The sequence below is a fragment of the Phoxinus phoxinus genome (genome assembly GCF_949152265.1).
Source record: "Phoxinus phoxinus genome assembly, chromosome: 14".
NCBI classification, from domain to species: Eukaryota; Metazoa; Chordata; class Actinopteri; order Cypriniformes; family Leuciscidae; genus Phoxinus; species Phoxinus phoxinus.
The window spans coordinates 20859189-20882880 of record NC_136889.1 but is presented as its reverse complement, the minus strand read 5'-3'; the positions used below and the strand labels follow the sequence as shown (position 1 = coordinate 20882880).

Genomic DNA, 23692 nt, shown 5'->3' with positions numbered 1-23692 from the left:
GCATGGCGCATGCACGAGACTCTCCTCCCATTACCCTCCCCCCTGCGCGTGAACACGCATATAAATGCTTCCGCGCGCGGCCGCGTTCCTCAGTCTCGAGACCAACGCCATTTTGTCCAGTAAGCAGAGGTGAGAGGACGAAGTCGAATTCTTAAAAATACTTTTTGTTTTAGATACATAGTTAGCTAATCGTTTTGTTTGAGTTTAGTTAAATGCAAATATAATTCGTTTCAACGGTATTTTGTCCGTTTTTACAGTTTAACATCGAGTAAATCTATCTGCGCATGCTGACTGGGCCTCGGCCACACGCCTGATCCGTGTTCGCCATATTAGTCGTGGTTTATTCTGATCTTTTAGAATTGATAGACGGTTTAGTTTTAGCAATTTATAGTTGTTCTGATTTTTTTTGTACTCTTGTGCATGTATATTGTAACTTATTAGTATAAATTCGGAACAAATAGAAACGTTAGATAAATCGTCTTAGAATCGATGTTTTGTTTTATATTAGTTGCAAGACCTAGTTTTACAGAAAACCTTCTCGTTTTACGAATCGGTTGTCGTGCTTTTGGGTGTTTATTAATGCTGATTCGTGGACTTTTATAAATGATTATCCAGTGTTTATGCAGTGTGTGACCAGCAGGGCGGCGCACAAATCCTCTTTCCCGCAGTGCAAAGGACACGTTGCCAGACTGTTGATTAACAGTCCTTTCATCCTCCATTCCTAGATTTCCTTGAATCTTTTTACCAACATGAGTGGGTGTCGCGTGTTCATTGGCCGTCTGAGCCCTCATGCTCGGGAAAGAGATGTGGAGAAGTTCTTCAAAGGATACGGACGGATCAGGGAGATTAACCTGAAAAACGGGTTTGGCTTTGTGGTGAGTATTGACTCTCTTGGGGTCTAATGTGCGAGGTGGTTGTGTTATGCGTCTCACCGCCCCCTACTGTCTGATTTCCACAGGAGTTTGACGACCACAGGGACGCAGATGACGCAGTGTATGAGCTGAATGGAAAAGAGCTGTGCAGCGAGAGGTGAGACTGAACCCAGAAATATGGATGTACATGTTAGACTTCTTTCTTGTAGTTGGTTTACAATGAAAACTAATCCAATTTTCTAAACTCTTGTTTTGTCTCATTTTAAATAAATGTACTTTGTAATGTTTCATTAAGATATTGGCCTTCCAGTGAAAATAACAGACTTCTCTTTGGTCATGTATGCCTGACTTGTCCAATCATTTAGTCTGTTTAATCTGCCCCTGCAAGCTCATGTTTATCTGCCTTCACTTTTGAGTGCAATGTCCAAACCTCAATCTAATCAACAACCAACACATAAAACCAGTTCCTGGCCTTAATTTCTCTTTTTCATTAACTTCAGGGTGACTATCGAGCATGCCCGCTCTCGCAGGGGAAGAGGTGGTGGCCCAGGAATGGGAGGACGTTTCTCTCCCCGATTTGGAGGGTATCGCCAGTCCCGCAATGGGGGTTCCAGGTGTGATGTCCCAGCAATGTGAGAGTTAAAACTAGGGGTGTGCACGATTATTCGAATTTTCGAATATTCGATCTTTAATTATTATTCAAAAAAAAAAAAAACTATAGAATTTCATTATGTTGCTTGCTATGCTGGCCGTAAATGCAGTGATTCCAACGCAGTTAGAATTAAAATGCACTGGGTGGCGCTGTGGAGCGTGTTTAACAAGTTTATTGTATTTGATCACAGTCGTCTGCTTCGTGAAGTTGGGAATTACTGAGATGAAAATGATCTTACTAAATGATATTACAAAATGGAATTACTTTTAATCAATGAAAATTAGTTATATCACCACCACAATGAGAAATAGCATGAAATCCAAAGAGCAGTCGAATGAGGAACGACAGCTGTCTATCACTGCATTCACGACTGCAGGTAAGCGCAGCTGTACCCTGAGTGAGCAGAGATGAGAACTTATCAGATAGCAAAATATGATGAGGGAGACAGGTTTAAGAACAGAAAACACAAAGTGCTGTCAGAAACTTTGCATAGCACACATTACCTTTGTGTCTCTGCAACGTCTGTCAGCGCAGCGTGTTTTCTCACATTAGAGCATGTATATTTTTTCTAAACATGAATGTGAAACAACATACGATAAGCATATGCTGACTTGAGTGTATATGTACGTTCTGTATGATAACTGGCACAGTTTGCTTTATTAGCTTTTTTTTTTCGTTTGTGCTGCTTGAGCTTAAATGCTTTTGTTCTTAATATTTTTGTTTACACATTTTGTTTGTTTTCAACTAAAAAAAAAAACCTTAAGATGTTATGTTAACTTGTTGTGTATATTGCCTAATTGTAAGCTTGTTCAGAAACGGTGACAAAAACTAAAAAAAAAAAAACTTAAACTTAAAAAATAACTTATTTCTCATTAAAAGTAATTTAATTAAACGAATGTTAGGTTTTTATGAGCCTAAAAATTTGAGTGGAATATTTTTGAAAAACGCCCATCCCTAGTTATCACACGCGGTTTGTTCAGATACAGTTCAGTCAAATGAATTAACCTCTGCCCCTTTTTCTTAGGTATGGACCACCAGTGCGCACGGAGCACAGAATCATTGTGGAGAATCTCTCCTCTCGAATCAGCTGGCAGGTGAGCATCCCGAGCGGTAGCAGCGGAGTGGCGTAGCAGCCTGCTGTTGTAGCGTTTCATCATCCCTGCATTTCTCTTGCCTTTGACATCAGTACAAGCACACAAACTATTAGTTATCTTTGTTACTGTTAAACTGGAAAGTAGAATTTCCTCTTCACCTCAGCCAAACCTTGCATAAGTAAAGAACAAAAAAACAAAAAAAATGATGAATTGAATGCTGAAAGGTTCTCTAACCCAGACCCATGTTTTTCAAACCTTTTCTTTAACAGCTGTGCTCTGGTATTCTTTAATTGGAGTTGCATGCACAGCCTGCGAGGTGCATAGCGCCCTCCCCTGGTTGTGTTCTGAATAGTGTCCCTCTGGTTCCTCACCCGACACGCAATGTCTGCCGGTCTAAGTCTTGGCTGGGTCCGTAGCGCCAGGCAGAGCCGTAGCACAGGATAGCCTTAGAGGAGCTGGGTAGCCGCTCTCTGGAGGGTCTGTGATGTCAGATCTGCTCCATCCTCCCGATCTGCTGTTTGGGTCTTATTCTGTTGGTGCTGAAGCGGGGAGGGGTGCAGGGTTTTGGCCCCTCCCCCATCCTCTCTCTCTGGTGGGGTCCGTTCTTACGGAGGCCGGATGGGTCGAGTCCGAGGTCGTTTTAACGCTTCATTGCTTCCGTTTGCTATTTGGACAAGTGGCTCTTTGCTAATGCCTTCTGTGGTTTGGAACGGTAAGTAGCTCATCACACTGGATAGTTACACGGTAAAGAGGGTTCTGTCACTTAAAATCTGGCGTTAGTTGTAAATGGAGAAAGATGCTACAGATTTCCGGTAGGTAGTTGAGACTTGCACAAAAAAAACTACTTAACATCATGAGAAGAACCAGTTCTCAGGAACTAGCTTAGTCAGGCGTGTCTCCATCTGAGGGCTTTGCTTCCTGCTGTTTCACACAATCTAAGACTCGTGTTGGCAAAAACGCTCTGGTAGTTTTATAACTGGGACAGATCCACAGGTAAGATGACATCTGTTGAGGGAGTTTTCTACAGGTGCGCCAGTGCACAATTTAGAGCAGATGCTGCAGACTGCAGTGTGTATTTAAAGTGGGTGCTAAACTGCAGTGACTCAGTGCTTTTGAGTATCTTAAAAACGTGTCATTAAGTGATTTTTGCTTTCCTGCAGGATCTGAAGGACTTGATGAGAAAGGTGGGAGAAGTGACCTTTGTGGATGCACACAGGACCAATAAGAATGAAGGGTAAGATCTTGTACCATATTACACACAAGACTGTTCTGACCGTCACATGCTAGTAACTGAGTGTGTCCTGGTTTGTTTTACAGGGTGGTGGAGTTTGCTTCACACAGTGATATGAAGAATGCCATCGAGAAGCTGGATGGAACAGATCTGAATGGGCGCAAGCTCAAGCTGTATGAGGATCGCAAGAGGAAGTATGTAACAGACAATCGCACTTGACTTCACACTAAAATTTGTCGCACTGACAAAATCTGAACTTATTTCTCTTCTCTCCACAGTCGCAGCAGGAGTCGGTCCCGCAGCAGGAGCAGCTCCCGATCCCGTTCACCCAGTCGGTCCCGCAGCCCTGAGCGTGGAAGCAAACGTTCTCGCAGCCGCTCAGTCAGTCGCACCCCAGAGAAGACTACCAGCAACCGCTCTCCTTCCCGCTCTCCGTCTCCTCCGAGGAAACAGAGCCGCTCACGATCTGCATCTGCAGAGAGTCAGCACTGAAACTAACTGTGTGTGTGTGTGTATGTGTGCGTGAAGGAGAGAATGAGCTTTTTTCACTTATTAATGTGGCATCTCATTGTGCTACTTTAGTGTAAATTACTGACTGAGTTGAATGGATGAATGTGTGTATGAAGATGTTTTGATTTATTTCTTATGGTAATGAGCTGGGTGGGTTTAAATGATGATGGAGTGGGTTAAGACTAGATATTTTTCAAGAATGTCTCATTTTGTTTTCTATTTTTATTTGATCAATATCAGTCCTGGAGTACTTCTGTAGAGAACTTAAATGTATGTGAGTTTTGTTTCTCAAACTCACCTGTTAATTTTTGTTTTTGAGTCTTTATGGTTGTTCAACAGAAGGTTATGCCTGTATATACACTCTGGAATAAAGTATATTGGTATTTGGCAGAGAGAGATGGTGTGTTTTACTAATGCCCTCACATAATGTGTGAAGTTGATCAGTTATGGATTGTTTAGAAACACTAAAGTTTAATATTCTAACTATTTGCTATGAAATCAACTCTTTTATTTGATTTGGATGGAAGATGTGTGAAGCTGCAGATTTTCAGGTCAGTCCACTAGGTGATGCTGTTTCATTGCTTGCAAAAAGAAGTTTAAGATGAGACCAAACAGATTTGATCTTGACATGGTCATTTATTAGAAATATATGCTTGGTTTGGGTGACTGGAAGAGATCAATTGGATTTTATTTTAAAGTTTTGGTTTCTAACTAAATGTGAAATCCCCTTTTCCAGAGGGTTGTGTCAAACAACTGGCTATTTTAGAGTATTTGACAGCGATTCAAAACAAAACTCGATAGTTCCTGCTTTTTCTGAGAATCGATACTGTTCCCAGCTAGGGCCTCAAAATGTACACAGCACAGAACCTGGGTTTATTGATTCAGTCAATACGATATGAGGAGCACTTGAAACCTGCATTTCATAAATTGATCTCTGTCGCTATGAGGATCTTGGAAACCACTGATTGAGGAATATGAATGAGAGGTAATATTGTTTCTTCTGCCGTGTCCAAGGACAAAACACCCTCCCTCCATGCCTCCACCAATCTGTTTTTGCTCATAAAACTGTGTCCTCGGCAGGCACGTGCAGAGGGGGGGGCTTTGGGTGCTCGAGCCCCTGCCCTTTTTCAAAATTAATCAAAAGTGCCCTTCTCAAACAAATATCATTGATAATATTGTGGTCAATAAAACAAAATGCATTTGCTTATAATTTACATGACAATGTGCACAAGACTAAAGTAGCCTAAATTCACGTTTATTTTTACGTTTCTGTCAGTCTGAGGTGTCGTTGCTATAACGCGTTGCTATGGGTTGCGTCACTTGCGTCAAGTTGTGCGTGTCTTGCTTCGGTCTTGACTGACGGTCTCCATTTTCGAGGGTCTAAAACTCCGGAGTAGTGTGTGGGCGGCAGGCATAACCGTAGCAAAAGTTATGCGTTTTAAAATGAAAATGTACTAGTTTACACGTAGGTATCCCACACAGTCTGTTTGGGAACCGATGCTCTCGAGCGTCTTTCAGTCAGTATGGCTCGACGGCAGAAAAAAAAAAAAAAGCTTTTTTTTTTATTATTATTATTTTTTATAATAAAAGGTTCTGTCGATTCAATTAAAAATCCACATAACACATATTTTAAAATATTACTTAATTCGCTGAAGCCTGTTTGTCATGCATAATACACCGACCAATCGTCATCTGGCACAAGAAGTTCAAATATCATTGGACGGTCATTTATAAATAAATCATTTGAAAATTACATCCAGACGAATTGACATTGAAGTGATCTGAATCTCCGTCGTTGACCTAATGGATGTTAATTGACTACAAACCAGCACTAAAAGTAGCATTAATGGTAAGTATATTCAAGTCACTTGAATTTAGTCTATATTGATACACCGTTTACCATTATGAAACTATCGTAGTTTGTTAAATGAAGCCCAGGCCTACTGCAGGCCTATTATGTGAAGTGTAGGCTGCCTGACAACAACACGCGAAATGGTGACTTTATTATTTTAACATTTTTGAACACACACATTACTATTTTTTTTTTAAAGTCCCTTTTAAAGTATGCGCTTTAAGCCTGCATTTATTTGATCAAAAATACAGATTTTTTTTTCTATTTTAATATACTTTAAAAAATATAATTTATTTCTGTGATGCAAAGCACATATATATTTATATATATGCCCTTTTTAATATTTGAGCCCCTGCCCCTGAGGAACTCTCTGCACGTCCCTGGTCCTCGGTGCACTGCGACGCTTTCATTCTCAAGGACAAACAGATAAAATCAAACTACAAACAACTGAAGTGCATTGAGATCAGATTGCTGAGAGCAATTTGTGACGTACTGATGAGAATGAGAAACATGCACAAATAGCGTAGACAGGGGAACTGTTAATTACTGCACATTCAACTGGAACAGCCTGTCCTTTTGCTCTTTCTATTTCACTGTCAGTCACAGAAGATGCAGCATTCTGTCTGTCTGTCTGTCTGTCTGTCTGTCTGTCTGTCTGTCTGTCTGTCTGTCTGTCTGTCTATCTATCTATCTATCTATCTATCTATCTATCTATCTATCTATCTATCTATCTGTCTGTCTGTCTGTCTGTCTGTCTGTCTGTCTGTCTGTCTGTCTGTCTGTCTTTCTTTCTGCTGGGGTCCAATCCATAATCCAATCCATTAGTTACTGGTTACATTACTTTTGCGTTACTTTTTCTCACCAGGGCAGGATTTGTTTGTTTTTTTATTAACAAAAAAATATCTATTTTTGGCAAATGTAAAGGCCACTTCACACCACAAGTCCAATGAAGGAAGTGGCAAAAGGAAATGGCAATTCACGCCTACTTTCAGCTGTGCTGCCATTATTTGCATTTCACAATACTAAATCTAGCTATTTTTGTGCAAGTCACAGGAGTATAATAAATGGGAAAACAAAGTAACCTGAGTTACTTGAAAAAGTAACTCAGATATGTTGTTGTAAATGTATAATTAATGTGTTACCGGTACTTGGAATAGTAATCTGATTACATAAATCGCGTTACATGTAGTAATGCGTTACTCCCCAAACTGATTGCCATTAGAATGCTAAATATGAGTGTAAATGATGTCCAGGATACGGGAGTTGCACTTTTTACTAGGACGTATTTTATATATGTTGAAATATTTAGCCAACAATAATATAATAGGCCTATAAATTATAGAATATAATAGAATATACAGTATTCGATATTAACATGCATTATTATGATTTATAAATATTTTATCTGGACCAACTTCATTTTACAGGCAGTAGATACAGTAAATGTTCAATGCATGGGTTTTGGAAATAAGCCTTTTCATGTTTCAGAATATCAGATTTAATTTGCTTTATTACAAAAGTCTAGTAGCCTAGTATACAGTAGGCTAGGCTTAAATCAAAATGTCCAGTACTCGCAAGCTCTATAATAATGTACTTCAACTGTACAAAACTATCATGGTGTGACTGCTCGTTTATAAACAGCACTAAGTACTTTGTCTACAGTTGTCCCGTTATTTATACTGACCATCCCGAGTGTGCAAGAGCGCAGATGCGCCAGTCGCGGGTACAGCGCGGGGTCACGTGACTTCCTGCGGCGAGTGACTGCTGCTGCAGTTTCTTGTCGCGAGCGCTCGGTGCACGGTGTGGAAATTCCGAACCACAGCGGCATGAAGCTGCACGCACACACCGCACGCGAATCGCCACGCCACCCGTGAACGGTAAGGCGTCTCCGTAGGGCAGCGGATTTACACCCGTTTTTAGCGGAGGGGGGATTAAGATCCAGCGCGATCCAGAGGGAGAAGTTTGCTCACTGCGTCGGGTGGAGGTGAACGGGACACCAGCAGCGAGCATGGCGGAGAGAAGTGGCCGGTTGAGCTTCCCCGGCAGCGGGGCGCTGAACAGACCGGTTCCTATGAACCTCTTCGCCACCTGGGAGATAGACGGCTCGTCTCCCAACTGCATTCCCAGGTGAGAGTCATGCGTGATCGCTCGGACGCCCAGGTGGGCTGTTTGTCAGCGGGAAGGCAGGTGCACGGCGGCAGGGAGTGGTGTGTCGTGTGTGTGTGTTAAGACAGAGAAAGGGTGTGTGAACTAGTTAGTTAGTCTGTCATTGTGCTGCACTGATCGAGCGCGTCTGATTGGACCGATGTCAGAGTCGGATCAAGGTGGCACAAATCCAGTGATGTTCTGCTGATTTAGTAACGCTTTTCTGTCCTTCACCAGCATTAGTCTAAAGTGTTAAAATGTGACCCGGTTGCGCTTTGATCAGTAGTCTTAAAATGCTGTGTATTATTATTGATAGTATAATTCATTTCTTTTTCTGTTATGCTTGGCGCGAACCTGGGGGGTTTGACAGTTCTGTTCGGTCTGCGAACACAAACAAAACTCTTTGGCCATTGTGACGTCAGGGTTCCACTCTCGCGCCGCGCTCGGGTGAGGTGGCACGCGCGGTTTCGCCGGAGGGCTCGAGCTGTCATCAACGCGGACCGGTTTCTTGCAAAATAAACCAGTGAATCTACTAGATGCATTTCAACCAGAACATTTTCTGAGTGACCCAGATATTCAGAGACCGCTGCTTATCTTCTGTCTGAGTCATCAAATTTCTTTCTTTCTTTCTTTCTTTCTTTCTTTCTTTCTTTCTTTCTTTCTTTCTTTCTTTCTAATAAAACGAGCTTGCGTTATGTGTGCTGGCATGCAGGTTGTTTTTTTGTTTCTGTCCCATAATTGTTGTTATGATGAACCATATGGGTGGTGTCCGCAATTGACCTTAAAGAGTTCACCCATAAAAGGAAAATGCCGTCATTATTTACTCAACCTCATCACTTCCAGGAGAAATTATAAAGAGGGACTGGAGCTTTCAAGCTTCAAAACAAAAGATGATATAAATCTCTGTGAAGAAGATTACAAGTCTTCTGAAGCCATATAGCTTTGTGTGAGCAGCGGTTCAAAATGAAAGTCATGATTCACTAAACAAATTGTCTTTTCAATGAGTCAGTTGATTGAGTGATTTCACAAAAGTGTTTTGTTTGTTCACCATTTGGATTGATTCAGTTCTTGAGTTCAACTCACTGACTTAAAGGGTTAGTTCACCCAAAAATGTAAATTATCCCACAATTTACTCACCCTCAAGCCACCCTTAGGTGTATGACTTTCTTCTTTCAGCCAAACACAATCGGTTATAATATCCTGGCTCTTTCAAGCTTTATAATGGGACTGAATGGTACTTTTGTTTGTTTTTAAGCCCAAAAAGCTCCATCCATCATAAAATAAATTCATACAGCTACAGAAAAATATCCATACGTATATCTAATTATATAAAGTTATAATTATAGACAATTTTCTTACAAAAACGCATCGCTTCACTTTAGAAGGCCTTTATTAACCCCTGGAGCCGTATGGATTACTTTTATGATGGATGGATGTGCTTTTTTGGGCTTCAAAAAACAAGGTACCATTCACTCCCATTATAAAGCTTGAAAGAGCCAGGATATTGTTTTAATGTAACTCTGATTGTATTTGGCTGAAAGAAGAAAGTCATATACACCTATGGCTTGAGGGTGGGTAAATTATGGAATAATTTTAATTTTTTGATGAACCCTTTAATGGTCCAGTTTTAACAGATAACATCTCAGTGAAGGGAAGGAATTTTTATGAAAAACGATTTCTCATACAAAGATTAGATTCGATTTCTTTTTATGGTGCTTTTTTGTCATTTTGGATCTTGACAGCCTGTAAAGAAAAACATTTACAGGAGAAAAGTGTCAGTATGGTTGCTAGAAATGAATCATAAAAAAAAAAGTTAAAGTGTTTCAGATGTTACGGTATGCCTGTATATTTTACAACTTATAACTGGTATATTAACATTATATAAATCAATAAAATATACAGGCTTAAATGACCAAAATCTGCTTTTTACAGTAAAATGTACTCCAACCACCAGGTGTATCACAGGTGACAAAATAAAGCCAGATTGGAGCTGTCGAACTAGACTTTTAGTTCAATGGAAAAAAGTAATCCAGGTTTTGAACTACATGAGGGTGATATATTACAGAATTTTAATTTTAGGGTGAACTACCCCTTTAAAACAGCCTGAACTGGAGCAAATGATGGAGAGGAGGATGGGGAATAAAGAGAGAGATGTGCCTTATGAATTCTTGATCATAATAAAAGATTCACAACTGTACCACAGACACATTTTCCCTCGGGCCCTTTGTCTGCTCGCTGTGTGTGTGTGAGGAGCACGACGTTTGACCGTAGAATTCCAGCAGTTAATTATGTGTTAATGTAAAGGTTCCTTCAGCGCACATCATTCAAGCTGAGAGTAGAATCTGAGAGAAATGACTCATCTTATCACAATGAGCAAACTTATACATCCCTGTCTTAAAAATTAAATTAAATTCAGCTTTTAATGAGCTAATTAATGAGCTACAGCTGCTTTTCTGAGCTTTTCGGTTTGATTTCCCCCCTGTGGGCTTCTACTGCAGTGGGTGTGGCCTTGTCTGGAGATACTTTCTGATTGGCTACATCTGATGTGTTGGGCGTGTCCCCAATATAGTACTGGTGAAATATCATATTTAGTTTATTCACCAGCTTTCTGGTAATTTTTATTCATTGCTGATCTGTTATTGTTAGCTAAAATGTAAAAATTGTGTTTTGTTAATTCAAATATACAATATTATAAATATCGGAGGAAAAGCTTAAATGTAAAAAACTTAAATGAAAATGAGAAAATGTTGACTTGGCAACTAACTGAAATAAAATAAGTAAAATAAAGTACTAAAATGATTAAAACTGAAGTAAATATAAAGCTAAATAGAAATATACAAAAGCACAAAATTACTAAAACTTAAGCTAAAGTTAAAATTAAACCAAAAATTTAATTTAAAATAATAAATACTAAAGTTATACTAAAACAACTCTGATTATTGATTTGTTTGCTCTAATTGTTTTTGTGACCAATTTTAAAAGTTCATTAAAACACACCACTTTACGTGTGTATTTGTATGTTTCATGAAACATGCAGAACAAGTGCTTTTGTGTTCGTCATGGCTCATCTCTTTGCTAGTTTAGTTGTCGAGTGTCTTTTGGAGGTTAAGTGAACGAGTGTTTTGAAGAGAGATTCTAAATTTGTGACCTCTGAAGATAGTGTGATCGGTCGTCAGCTTCAAGCTATTCTTGAAGTGTTTGTGGTGGGCTGAAACGTTTTGAATGCGAGTTCAAGCTGTTGATCTCCTTTAATGTTTGATTGTTTCAGTGAAGTAGAGGATGATTGAATTTGTGATGAATGATGTTTTTTCAATAAGAAGAATCCTCATTTAGATTTACACGCTGCAAAATAGGTCACACAATAGTCTGAAGGCTGTGTGATTATTGTGTGTTATGGCAGATTTGATCGATTTAAAGGGGCTTAATATTAGTTCACTGTAGCTGCCATAATCCTCACGTTCAGTTAAGCTGTCAGAGCCGGCACATTCTGACTGGTTGAGTCCTGCTGCAGTGAAAGGAAACCAAAGGTAAACGAATGCTATGAGACACGGGAATGTCAACCACAATTCAAAACAGCAAAAGTCGAAAAGCTAATCCACTTCTGCCTTGTTATTCATTCATTCAGTTTTCAGTCCAACATGTGAAGTGCATTGAATCTTTAATGTGTGAGAAACATTTATTTAAAAAAAAAATTGAACGATTTAAAAAAAGAAGTGAATATTAGATGCAAAACTTTAGCTTAACTTGAAATAAAAAGGTACTAAAATTACTAATATATATATATATATATATATATATATATATATATATATATATATATATATATATATAACTAAAATGACAAAAGTGCTAAATCACTAAAACGTAAACAAAAGTTTAAATGAAAAGTGCAAATATAAAGCTAATCCAAAATGTTATAATAGTACATAAATAGTACTAGAATAACTCAGGAAGTTAAGAGGTTTTTGGAGGTTATTCTCATATCATGATGAATCAAAATGTCCTTGTTCTTTTGAGTTCATTGCATTATGAAAACAACATGAAGTTTAACTTCCTCCTGAAAGACTAAAAAAAACATCAATTGAAACTGCTGGCTTATTTATGACTTCAGAAACCTAAATTTATGAACACATGGCCGCCCACAGTTACACATCAACACCCATTCAGTGGTGAGCATGGCCTGCCCTGTCACGTTGAGGTAACACTGAGGGACTAGAAAAGATATTGTTGTAGTCCTAAACACCAGAAAATTTATTTTTGTTTAATTATGACTGATAGATGGCTTATTAAAATTCCATAATATCTTTTATGAATAAATTAAAAAGCGCATTCAACATGAGAATTGACAGTGGACCGGAGAAAGCGTTAAAAGGTTGGTTCGACTTTATGCGGTCGGCAGCCAATCGCTGTGGGGTTCAGGTAGTGACGACGTCTGTGTTGATCGTCTAAAAAATATGCAGGTTGTGCCTGGAGTTAATGCTGGATTTAGTGTGTAAATCATATTGACATGATATCTTTACTTTGGCATTTGGAAACAAAGCTTGCCTATTTCCAAATGTAATCGCGTGCATCTCTGATGATTAGTCCGTGGCGTGTGTTGAAAACAACATCGATTAAACACACATTATAGCTTTGCCAGCAGCACCAAGCGGAGTTTTCCATAAACGCTGTCAAATACGCCATTTTTGATGACTTGCTCACGGTTTTTATGGCGTTTGGAATGAGGACAGCCTTTTTTGACTGCAACAGAACCCTCTGAACCTTTTGGCTTGCCATACATGCGTTTTGTTCTCTCACGAACGTGCGAGTCTGCTTTCGCCTCAATTAAACACACATGAATCGTGGTGCTCTCGTGAATGCACATTGGAGAGCTAAATTGTGTTTTTTGTGCAAACAAAGCAGTAGCGTCGCTTCATAAAATTGAGGTTAAACCATTGGAGTCACATGGGTTACTTTAATGATGTCTTTACTACTTCTCTGGGGCGTTACGTAGTAGTTGCGTAGGCTGTCAATGGAGGGACAGAAATCTCTCAGACTTGTGTTCCGAAGATGAATGAAAGTCTTACAGGTTTTGAACGACATGAGGGTGAGTAATTAATGACAGAATTGTCATTTTTGGATGAACTATCCCTTTAAATACAATCTTAGACTTTACCGTGACCCTGTGCTGCCGAGTGCGTGCACAAACCCCTTATGGTCCTTTGTATCTTCTCAAGTGGGCATCATTTTTACTCAAACAATAGAAATCTCTCTCTTTCTCTGATTGAACAGGCTGTGCTAGGCTGTCATATTTGTGTGTGTTGGTGGAGTGTGTGCTGTGTTCTCACCCAGAGGGAAGAAACAGTCATGCCTTTGTCTTTTACGCACCCACCACAGCCATTCTCACACACAGACACACACACTGACAGGAGCAGGATAAATAGCCGTATTGTTTATCTGTGTTTTGTTTTGTTGTGTATTTTGAGTACATTTTTGATTCAGAGGGATAGCATATGCTTTAATCTCTTTAATGGGATGACGGTGCAACTCTTTTATTGGTCTGAGTCTGTACATCACTGCCTATTATGGAGCTGTTCAGTCATGATGTCCATTTGTAGGCCAACCTAGAAGGCTAATTTGCCAAGTTCCGTCAGGAATTTTCACTGACCTCTTAGAATAGCGGTTTTCAATGTATGTGTAAAGTGTATTTATTTACATACATTAACTATTAAAACAATGAGTTTATGTGCTTGATGAATTTAAACCATTGTAGCTGTTTCCCCCCCCCACAAACAATATAAAGCAGCAGAACTTTTATCAACATAGATGATAGGAAATGTTTCTTGAGCTGCAAATCAGCATATAGAATGATTTCTGAAGGATCATGTGACACTGAAGACTGGAGTAACGATGCCGAAAATTCAGCTTTGGCATTACAGGAATAAATTACATTTCATAATATATTCAGATCAAAAAAAATTTATTATTATAATATGTATTAATATTGCTGTTTTATGGTATTTTTAAATAATATCATAAAAAAATATAAATTTATATATATTCTTAAAATATAAATTTAAGATAACTAGAATTTCTGAATGCATATGGCAGGAAAGGAACTTTACTACACACACACACACACACACACACGTGCATGTTTGTTTCACTACATTAGTGAGGAGGACATTGCATAGACTTCCATTGGTTTTATATAAGGTTAACATTTTCTATGGCCTGACCCTAATCCTACGTACATCTAAACCTACCCTTAACAGAAAACGTTCTGCATTTTTACATTTTCAATGGGGACTTAAAAAAAATAAAAAATTTGGGTTTCAGATTTTTTGGGACATTTTGTCCCCATAATGCAGGGTTTACCTGAACTTCACACACCCCTCTAAAAGTCAATAGCTAGTCCTATAAAATTCCTCTGTTTTTGTTTTGAATGTTTGCTGATGTCTCCTTTTACACCTGCATCATATTAAACCCAGTTCATCAGGTTCTGTGAAAGCAACCTACGGTGTGTTGTGGTGTTTGATGTTTTTTAGCAGAGCTGTGCTGGTGTCTGCATTTGCATGTGGCCAAAAATGTCAATAATCCTGCTTCTGGTCTGAAGAAAGTCATACGGGTTTAGAACGACATGAGGGTGAGTCAGTGATGACAAAATTGACATTTTTGGGTGAACTGTCCCTTTAAGTCACCAAGATCCTTCTTCCTAAATCCTAAGTTACTTTAATTTGCATTGATATTATTTGTGCTGAAATTATTTATTTTAAACTCTGTTGATAATATGGTATAGTCTATTAGCTGTGCAGCAAGCTTTGTAAAGACTGATCATTAACATTACCGTGAGGTCCAGAGATTCAGAAGATTCCAGACCAAAATGGCATCTGAGCACACCCTAAAGAACAGATGCCTTACACCCTGGGGTTTCTGAGAGTCTGCACTCCAAAGACAAAAATAGCTGGTTTGTGGACCATGACCTGCTCTTTCCCAGAAGCCCTGGTGTAAGCCAGCAGCAGTAGGTCCATGAATTATGGTTATCAAGAATGCAAAACTAGCACGGACATCCTGATCACATGTGCATGACCACACGGCAGCGGGGCATGTCGGTTTTTGTTTAAATAAAGCTGTGATCACAGTGAAAACTTCTTCCTGATCATTGCAGGTGTGTCTGTTTGTTGTGTAAAGATGGCAGGTAACAGTGTTTAACCAAACACTTGATATGAAAACGATACACAATTATGTAATTGACAGCATGCATGTACAAATAAAATATCGTTGACAATTTTTCAGTCAGCTGCACTGTTTTCTGTTCTGCATTTCAGATCTGTTTAGCGTGTGAATTTGAGTCTGTTGGACTGTAAGAGGGATGGGTCACCATGGTTGACTAGTTATCCAACAACTAGTCACTTAGTGAGGTCGACGATCTCAGATTTATAGCCATACGTATTCAGATGGATGTCTTTGACGGTTGTGTCGCGTCTGTTTTTTTTATTGTTCTCAAGTAGACCTTTGCTCAGAAATAACTTCACAATTTTTTTATATTACTTTTAATCAACTGTTCTTAAGAAAAACAGATTTCATTCACTAAACATCACCTGAAGTTTGACAAACAGAAAGTGTTTAAATTAGGGCTGTCACGATATCACGATTTTTCACTACACTGTTATCCTGGCCAAAAGAATCCATGATAACGATATAGCGCGATATCTATAGAAATTTTGAACAAAATAATAATGATATCAGTTAAATAGAAATGAAAAAGATAGTATTATATACATAAAGATAGTGATAAAGGCTATGCCGATTGGCATTGCATTATAAATATACATTATCCTTGTATACAAGCAATAGTGTGTTAATTCTCTTCATGTTTAATGCTAAAAAATTGTATTCAGCTATAGCAATAGAGGGGTGCAGGTATGACGTCACTTTGTAGGCCAACCAGCAATTTGCATCACGCTGGTTCCCTCAACAAAAACCCAATAGGATTTTCCCATAGGCTTTTGGACTATCGGTAAAAACAAGCTTTGATCAACAAAAGTTTATGATACTTGCATGTTTTATCCACCAGGATTTATTATCACAAATTAACACAACTTTTTTGAATTTCGAAGCCTAAATGCAGTCGCCAGAAGTAAAAAGCTAAAGGTAGGCTATAAACGAACTACACCACGGTCTCACAAATTCAACGTCACCATCACTAAGCTTCCGACAACTGTTTTTATCTAAAAACATTTACCCAGAATGTTTGAGTTAGAAAAGTTTTTAAGTTCACAATTACAAACAACTATGCTAAAAGTAGACTGAGTTCACCCCTGTTCGGTGTGATGGCGTTTAATGTCCTCGACAGCCTCTGTAGTCCAATTTAGCCACTTGTTAGCAACCGCCTTTTTCACGAGTCGGGTAATATTGATGTGTTTTGTGGCGTAGAATAGAATGTGAAAGTGTCTTGAGCTTGTTCACCACAGACCTTATTTTAACCATTTTACCAAAAACTCCATTGACTTGCTAAAATGCTAACTCGCTTTCTGCGGTTTGGCCTACAAAGTGATGTCATACCGACACACCCGACACCTACTGTACGTTGGGCTGTCAAACAGATACTGGCGCTGGAGAAGTTACATGCCAATTTATTATACGTGTATTATTAATTTGAAATATTACAGATTATTGCAACACCCTTAGTTTTAGATAAATATGTTAGTATTATAAAGTTTTGTTTAACAATAAGTGGGTGGGTCACCTAGTAATAATGTAGGGTCTCATGATCATTTGGATATTTTTATTTGCCCATTTTACTTATTGGATTTAAAGATGTATCTGCTGTCCTTAAAATGAATGCCACCTTGTTTGATTTCTTTTCCTCATCTAATATAATGATATTCGTTCATCAAGTGTGTTGCAAGTCCAAATACTTGTCACTGTATGCATAGGTGTATTTGTGGGGCATTTAAATGTTTTAAAAATAAAGACTTGCATAGTACTAAAGTAGGTGTTTCTGCAGCTGGAGCAACTAAATGCTTGTGTTTCTGATAAGTGTAAGTGTGTGTGTGTGTGTGAGAGAAAGAGATTCAGTGAGAAAGTAGGAAAATGTAGGTCAGTTGTTTTTACAAGGAAAAGAGATGCATGTGCATGTTGACTCATTTGTTTTGTTTGACTCTTGAAATGTTTTCACCATGTGTTAGTCTTTAACTGCAGTTCTCTGGAAGTTAACACACACACACACACACACACACACACACACACACACACACACACACACACACACGCAGCTGTTGCTAATGAGCTGAATGAAGTTAACTGAGTGTGTCCAGAGAAACGTGTGCTCGTGCTCAGGTGAAACACAGACGGATTGTTTGCATCGGTTAATGTTCTCCTATATTAAAGGCTTAGGTTAGCTCGATCTCTCCTGTCTGTCTGTCCATTTTAAGAGAATCTGTGCTGGTTTCCCCCCCGTCTATCTGTTATCCACAGGTCAGGGACTCCTGTAATCTCACCAGGGTGAAATGAATTCAAATCTACTGTGTGTGAATTACTGTTTATATAGTCCATATCTCTCTCTCTCACACACACAGATAGTTTTATTCCAGTCGTTGGGACAGATTCCAGGTTATCTTGACTCTCTGCTCCATTTAAAGTTCAAACACCTAATTTAGAGTTTCAGATAAAAAAGTAATGTAGAAAAAATCAAGTGCATACAGTTTTCTTGGTAAAAACTATGCGGTTTATCCGTCATTTGCATACATTGGCGTCCAAAAGGTTAAAGGGTCATGAAACCCTAAAACACACTTTTTGAGATTAACATATGTACAGGTTGCATATCACTGAAAACAAAAATAGTACTAGTTATGTTTATTTTTAAGGGGGAAGTGGCTATTTATTTATTTATTTTTCTGAGCCATTTCTTTTGGTTAAAAAATCGAAGTTGAACCAACGTCACAAAATGTGAGATATATGCATTAATTCGGAGTGGTGACTGGCTGGAGAATACCCTCCCACTTGCTGTGATCTCTATAATAAGAATAAGAATTGCTCTCCCACTTGCTGTGATCTCTTCTCTGATGAGGTGTTTATGGGCAGGGCAAGCTGTCAATCACATGAGATCATGGGAATAGCAAACTGCTACGATCCAATCAATTCCCGATAGACAAAATCAAGTCCCGCGGCTCCGCCCTACATTTTTTCTTGTTCGAGAAGCCACTTCACTCCGATATACAAAACAATTTGGAAGAAAAGACTATTGCAACTTCTTTTTTCATGCTGACTTTAATACTGTATGTAACGACACACACGGAATGTCGCATTTAGTTTAACAACAGACGTACCAACACCATGTGTGTACTCATATTTCATTGTCTTCTTCAAATTAAATATATATGTGTGCAAATAATATCACAGATATAGCGGTATGTTGATATTCCTGAGAAAGATTTATCAAAACGTATTTGATTGATTCATGTTAGTTGTGTTAGTCTCTGATTATTGGGAGTTTGTTGTCATAAGGTTATATTTTTAACCCTTATGCTGTGTTGAAAACCCTGTAACACCTTTGACCAAATATTGGATTCAATCTTTTTGTCAGCTTGTTTTCTTTTAATTAGGGCTCGTTTTGTAGCCTACCGGTATTTCTTTTTGGGTCGTTGGCCTCATTGATCTGAGCCTATGCACCTCAGTTTTTGAGTGATAAAAGCATTATTTGTGGATTATTTTGTCAATGTTCAACAAAATATGAAAAAAAAAATAGGCTCTGCTTATCACAAAATTGTGCTTTAATGTTTAACCAGGAAGTTTGTTTTGAAATCCTCTTATCTTGCACAGTCACACTTGTGACCTACAAAAATAGCTTATAAATATCTTATGATGCTATATTATCACCAAATATTGGATTTAATATTTGTTTTTAAACTTGTTTTCTTTCAATTAGGACAGGTTTTGTATTTATTTTTGGTTGATCTGACTGATTGTACTGATTGAATGGAAACAAGAACATCTGACCTTTTGTACAATACGTTCAGTGAACCTTTAGTTCAGTGTCACAAATCTGCTGACATTCTTTTACTTTCATTGTCATTTAAATTTCATTTCATCCTAGTAGTGATCTTATAATTGTTTTAATCAATATTCTTTATTTCCAGGTTACATACATAGGTGTGTGTGTGTGTCTGTTTGTAATTGGATGTCAACCAGTCATGCGCTTTTTATACCAATGAAAACTTAAGAAAAATTAGACTTACACACTTCTTAGTGTGTGTGTGTGTGTGTTTGTGTCTGAGTATGTCCCTTTAGTTACACTAAGGAGTGTTGAAGTCTTTGAAATTGAGCTAATTAGGACCAAGCTGACCTTGTTAGAATAGTGTGTGAATGTGTGTAAGAACCTGTGTGTTTTTAGCTTCCAGAAGTAAATGTAGGTCACCTCTCTGGGGTTTACTCGCTTTCAGACACATGCAGAATATTTGGACCGTCATTCTGATGAGATCACATACACACGATTCAAGCATGGAAATGGCCCTCAAAATCCTTACTCGCTTTGAAGGCACACACACACAAACAAACTGGAATTGAAATGTGTGTTATGTGTGCTATTTTTGAGGCAATCTCTGCTAGTGAACAAATGTGATCGTGTGCAAAGTTGCGTCGTCATGAAATCTAAATTGACCCTGTTTACTTTGTTAGCGCACATTACTAGTCTTGTGGTGAACAATAAATCCGTGCAAGTTAGGCTACTACAGGAAAAAAAAAAGAGTTTGTTTGTGGTAATCTTTAATCAAAATCTGAAAATCTACTTCCTTCTCTGATGACGTCAGTTTGACGGCTTGGATTGAAAATGCTTAACCACTCCCCTCAAACCGTCAGTCTGCTATGAGCGAGGGATGGAGAGGAGGAGCGCAAAAGTAAAACCCTGCCCTCTGTTCAATATTCCGTTTCACTTGGAAATGCATTCACAACACTCACTGAAGTAAAAATCGGATGCAACTTCCGGTTCTTGGGGACTTTAAAGGGATAGTTCGGAGTAATTTTGGCATTTAAATTTTTTTTTAATTAACTATAATTTTTATATTTTATTTGATTCATTTTAGTTTAAATAATTAAGTTTTGTTCTTTAGTCATTTTTATTCGTTCTTTAAAAAAAAATATATATATATATATATTTAGCTTTGATATTTTTATTTCTGATTTGGTCATTTTAATATTTCTTAACTTATTTTATTTCAGTTGCAAAGGCAACGTTTCAAAGTAGTTTTAGTTTGGTCTGACTGGTCTGACTAGTCCAGCCTCATGCCATTGGTTGCCCAATGTTGTTATGGAATGGAAGTCATGTGCTAAAAAAAACCCCTGCTTGCAATTCTGTTTTAATGCCACTAGTGGTGCAAAAATCATACGTTTCACTTTTAAATTGTTATTATGGCATGAATCAGGGTATTTCTATTGATGTAATTAATGTTTTCTTCTGTAAAGATTGTCAATGCTGTGTTTCAGGTCTGTAAATCTACATACAGTGTCTCTGTAAGTCTTGTGAAATGATGGTGTCAGCTCTTGTGTGTTTTAATGCATCGGCTAATCCCGGCGGTGTGTCCGGGCCCGTAACCTGAGCACGATTTCACCCCTTAGCACTGCCGTTTCAGACTTAAAGTTACAGTAGATGTGCGTGTAACCTGAGTCAGGAGCTGATGGTTTCTGAGGAGAAATGAATGAAATTGATTTTGTTCTCATTCCCTCTGTGCTTCCAGAGTCTCTGCAGCATCTGCCAGAGAGAAACACACACAGTATCTGTAGGAGAGTGTGTGTAATGGAGCTGTGATTGAGTTTGCATCCAGCCGAGTGGAGTGAGACACGTTTATCTTTAACTCCAGAGAGGATGAACAGTCTCTGTTCTTCTGTGAGAGGTCATTGAAGGCGATTAGATCTTTATAGGAGGTTGTAGGCCTACATAGTTATTAGAGGGGTTTTATTGACGTGAGAGAGTGAGAGTGAGTGTGTGTGTGTGTGTGTTTGTGTAATGAGAGACACAGCACACACACCTCACCACACCAGCTGAAATAATCAGCCTTTGTACTGAGAAAACAGAACATTAACTTGTGTGTGGCCATTGTTTCCTGCCGTGTTTGTAGGTGGTCTCATTGATCAACCTCTGACACAGCTTTTATTAATATCAATTATTTTTTACTTTATATAATTTATTATAAATAATGTGTGTAATTTATATTTGAGTCGAACCTAAGCATAAAGTAGATTTAAACCCCCTTTCCCAATTATCTTTAGTCTATTTCTAATGCAAAATATTTCTTCCTGTTACTGTAATTCAGATAAAGACTAATTCAATTGAAAAGTCTTTGCATAGTACACAGGACATTATCTATTATACTGAATTTGAATGAGACAGAAAGAATAGAGTATATGCGATGACGTCAGTTTCCCGCCGGAAGAAGCCTTAAACCGGACCGAGTGGCAAAAGAGCTGCTGTATGACTGGATTTAATAGAGGAAACTGTGAAAATGTGAGTAAAACATACAATTATCAGTTTAAACCAAAGGTTGGACTCGATAGTGTTCCTTACAAGATCCAGTGATTATTGAATATTGAATATTGATCCTTGAATATATATATATATATATATATATATATATATATAGCATAAGATCATCTCTAGCCCTAAAACTTAGTTTTTTGTCAGTGTTTATTTAAAAACATCGAATTATGCAGAATATACGATGGTAAATATTCAATTGATGAGTTGACAATTTAAACGATTAATCGAATCCAAAAAAAAAGTTTGTGATTACATAATATATGTGTGTGTATTGTGTATAATTATTTTGTATATATAAATACACACACATGCATGTATATATTTAAGAAAAATTTGTTATTTATATATAAAATAGTTCTATTTATATATAATATAAATCATATAAAAAAATATATGCAGTATATAAATGCAAATATTTCTTAAATATATACATGCATGTGTGAGTATTTATATATATATATACAAAATAATTATACACAATACACACACATATATTATGTAAACACAAACTTTTATTTTGGATTCGATTAATCGCGATTAATCGTTTACAGCCCTAAAGGGTATGATTTTACCCAAAATTCAGCATATGGACACAAAATGATAACTGCAAATCCACCTTTCGCTGCCTGGAGTCCAGTTGTTTCTATGAATTGTAGTGATCTATCTGCTTCTCTGTAAAATAATACCTAGATGTACAGTCAATCGCAAAGCTCTTTCCCGTTTTAGTGTTTTGTGAGTTTTTCACAGCATTCACGCTGAAAACAAATGCTGCCGCTCACGCTCAGTCTTTTTGACACTTTTTGACCTTTTTGTTAGGTAAATTTTTCTTTTGATTTAATGTCAGAAATTGCAATATTTGCAATTGAGGAGAATTGGAGGTCATCAGCCAAGCCACAAAAACAAACTTAAGTTTTTGTGGTTAAAAAAATATTTTTTAATCTGTGTTTGTATGTGTTGTGTGAGGGAGAAATGTGTGTATGTAAAGTGTATTTAGAATCGCTGTGTGTTCCTTTGTTGTGTGTTAGCAGGATGCTAATCGCTCAGGGGAGAAGAATGGCTTTTGTTTGTGTGTGTGTGTGAGTCAAAGTAAGAATGGTGTGTGAACAATACCAGCCTTTCAGATCACCCGAGAGATTGGACTGTGTGCCCCTCTCTCTCTCTTTCTCTCTCTACAAAGTAAGATTTCATTTATTTTATATTTTATTTACTTATATACTTCATATTTGATTCAATTCAAATGAGCTTTATTTGTATGACAGTGTGAAATAGCACAATATTGCCAAAGCAATAGACATATACAAACATATAGATAAATAAAAAGGGGGGGGGGGGGGGGGGGGAGCATATATGTGTCCATATTATGCATGAATATATGTTATTACAATTAACACAAAAAAGTGAATGAATCAAGAGAGCAGAGATAAAGGGAAGAGGGATATTTTTTTCTCTTTCTCTCATTCTCCCTCTCTCCTTTTCCTCTTAGTACCTGGTATGTGATTTGAATGTATAAAGCGTTTCTTATTAATATTCTATTAGGTGCGTGTGGGACGTTCCCCATTGGCTTTTCTCTCTGTTCAGGCTGCTGGTTCCTCTAAGGGCCTCTCTGGTCCCTTGATCACTTCCCACTGCGACATTCCTGACTCATCTCTGCTCCGGCTCTCTCTCCGCGTGACTGACATAATCTCATTCTCTGTTATGGGGTGCTCTCTGCTTTTAGGGCCTAGTACAATATGGCTTTTTTTCACAGCCCACAAAGGAAGATCTTAGGTGGGATGTTCACACACTCTTAGTCTTTGCCATTTTATGAAAGTAAATTGGTCTCT

General features: G+C 38.0%; 2 protein-coding genes across 18 annotated transcripts in view; both read left to right on the top strand.

Moving 5' to 3' along the window:
• Window positions 1–4755, top strand: srsf5a (serine and arginine rich splicing factor 5a). Of its 2 annotated transcripts, none has more exons than XM_079635267.1 (8): window positions 1–129; window positions 726–875; window positions 959–1029; window positions 1373–1486; window positions 2549–2618; window positions 3779–3852; window positions 3936–4043; window positions 4128–4755. In XM_079635267.1, the coding sequence occupies exons 2-8, from the start codon at window positions 750–752 to the stop codon at window positions 4339–4341; spliced, it is 777 nt and encodes a 258-aa protein (XP_079491393.1). In that variant the 5' UTR covers window positions 1–129; window positions 726–749; the 3' UTR covers window positions 4342–4755. The 2 variants fall into 2 exon arrangements, with proteins under 2 accessions (XP_079491393.1, XP_079491392.1); XM_079635266.1 differs by having other exon boundaries at window positions 1373–1504.
• A 3155-nt stretch (window positions 4756–7910) lies between these two features.
• Window positions 7911–23692, top strand: part of pacs2 (phosphofurin acidic cluster sorting protein 2) — a 36208-nt gene continuing 20426 nt past the window's right edge. For 6 of the 16 annotated variants that reach the window (XR_013800200.1, XM_079635244.1, XM_079635236.1 and 3 more), the window contains exon 1: window positions 7912–8338. Coding sequence is in view for 15 of the 16 variants with exons in the window: in XM_079635244.1 (XP_079491370.1) it covers window positions 8220–8338 (119 nt within the window). In the remaining variant the exon portion in view is untranslated. Of the gene's footprint in view, window positions 8339–23692 lie in introns of all 16 variants that reach the window. The other 10 variants (XM_079635235.1, XM_079635243.1, XM_079635231.1 and 7 more) reach the window with 6 other exon arrangements.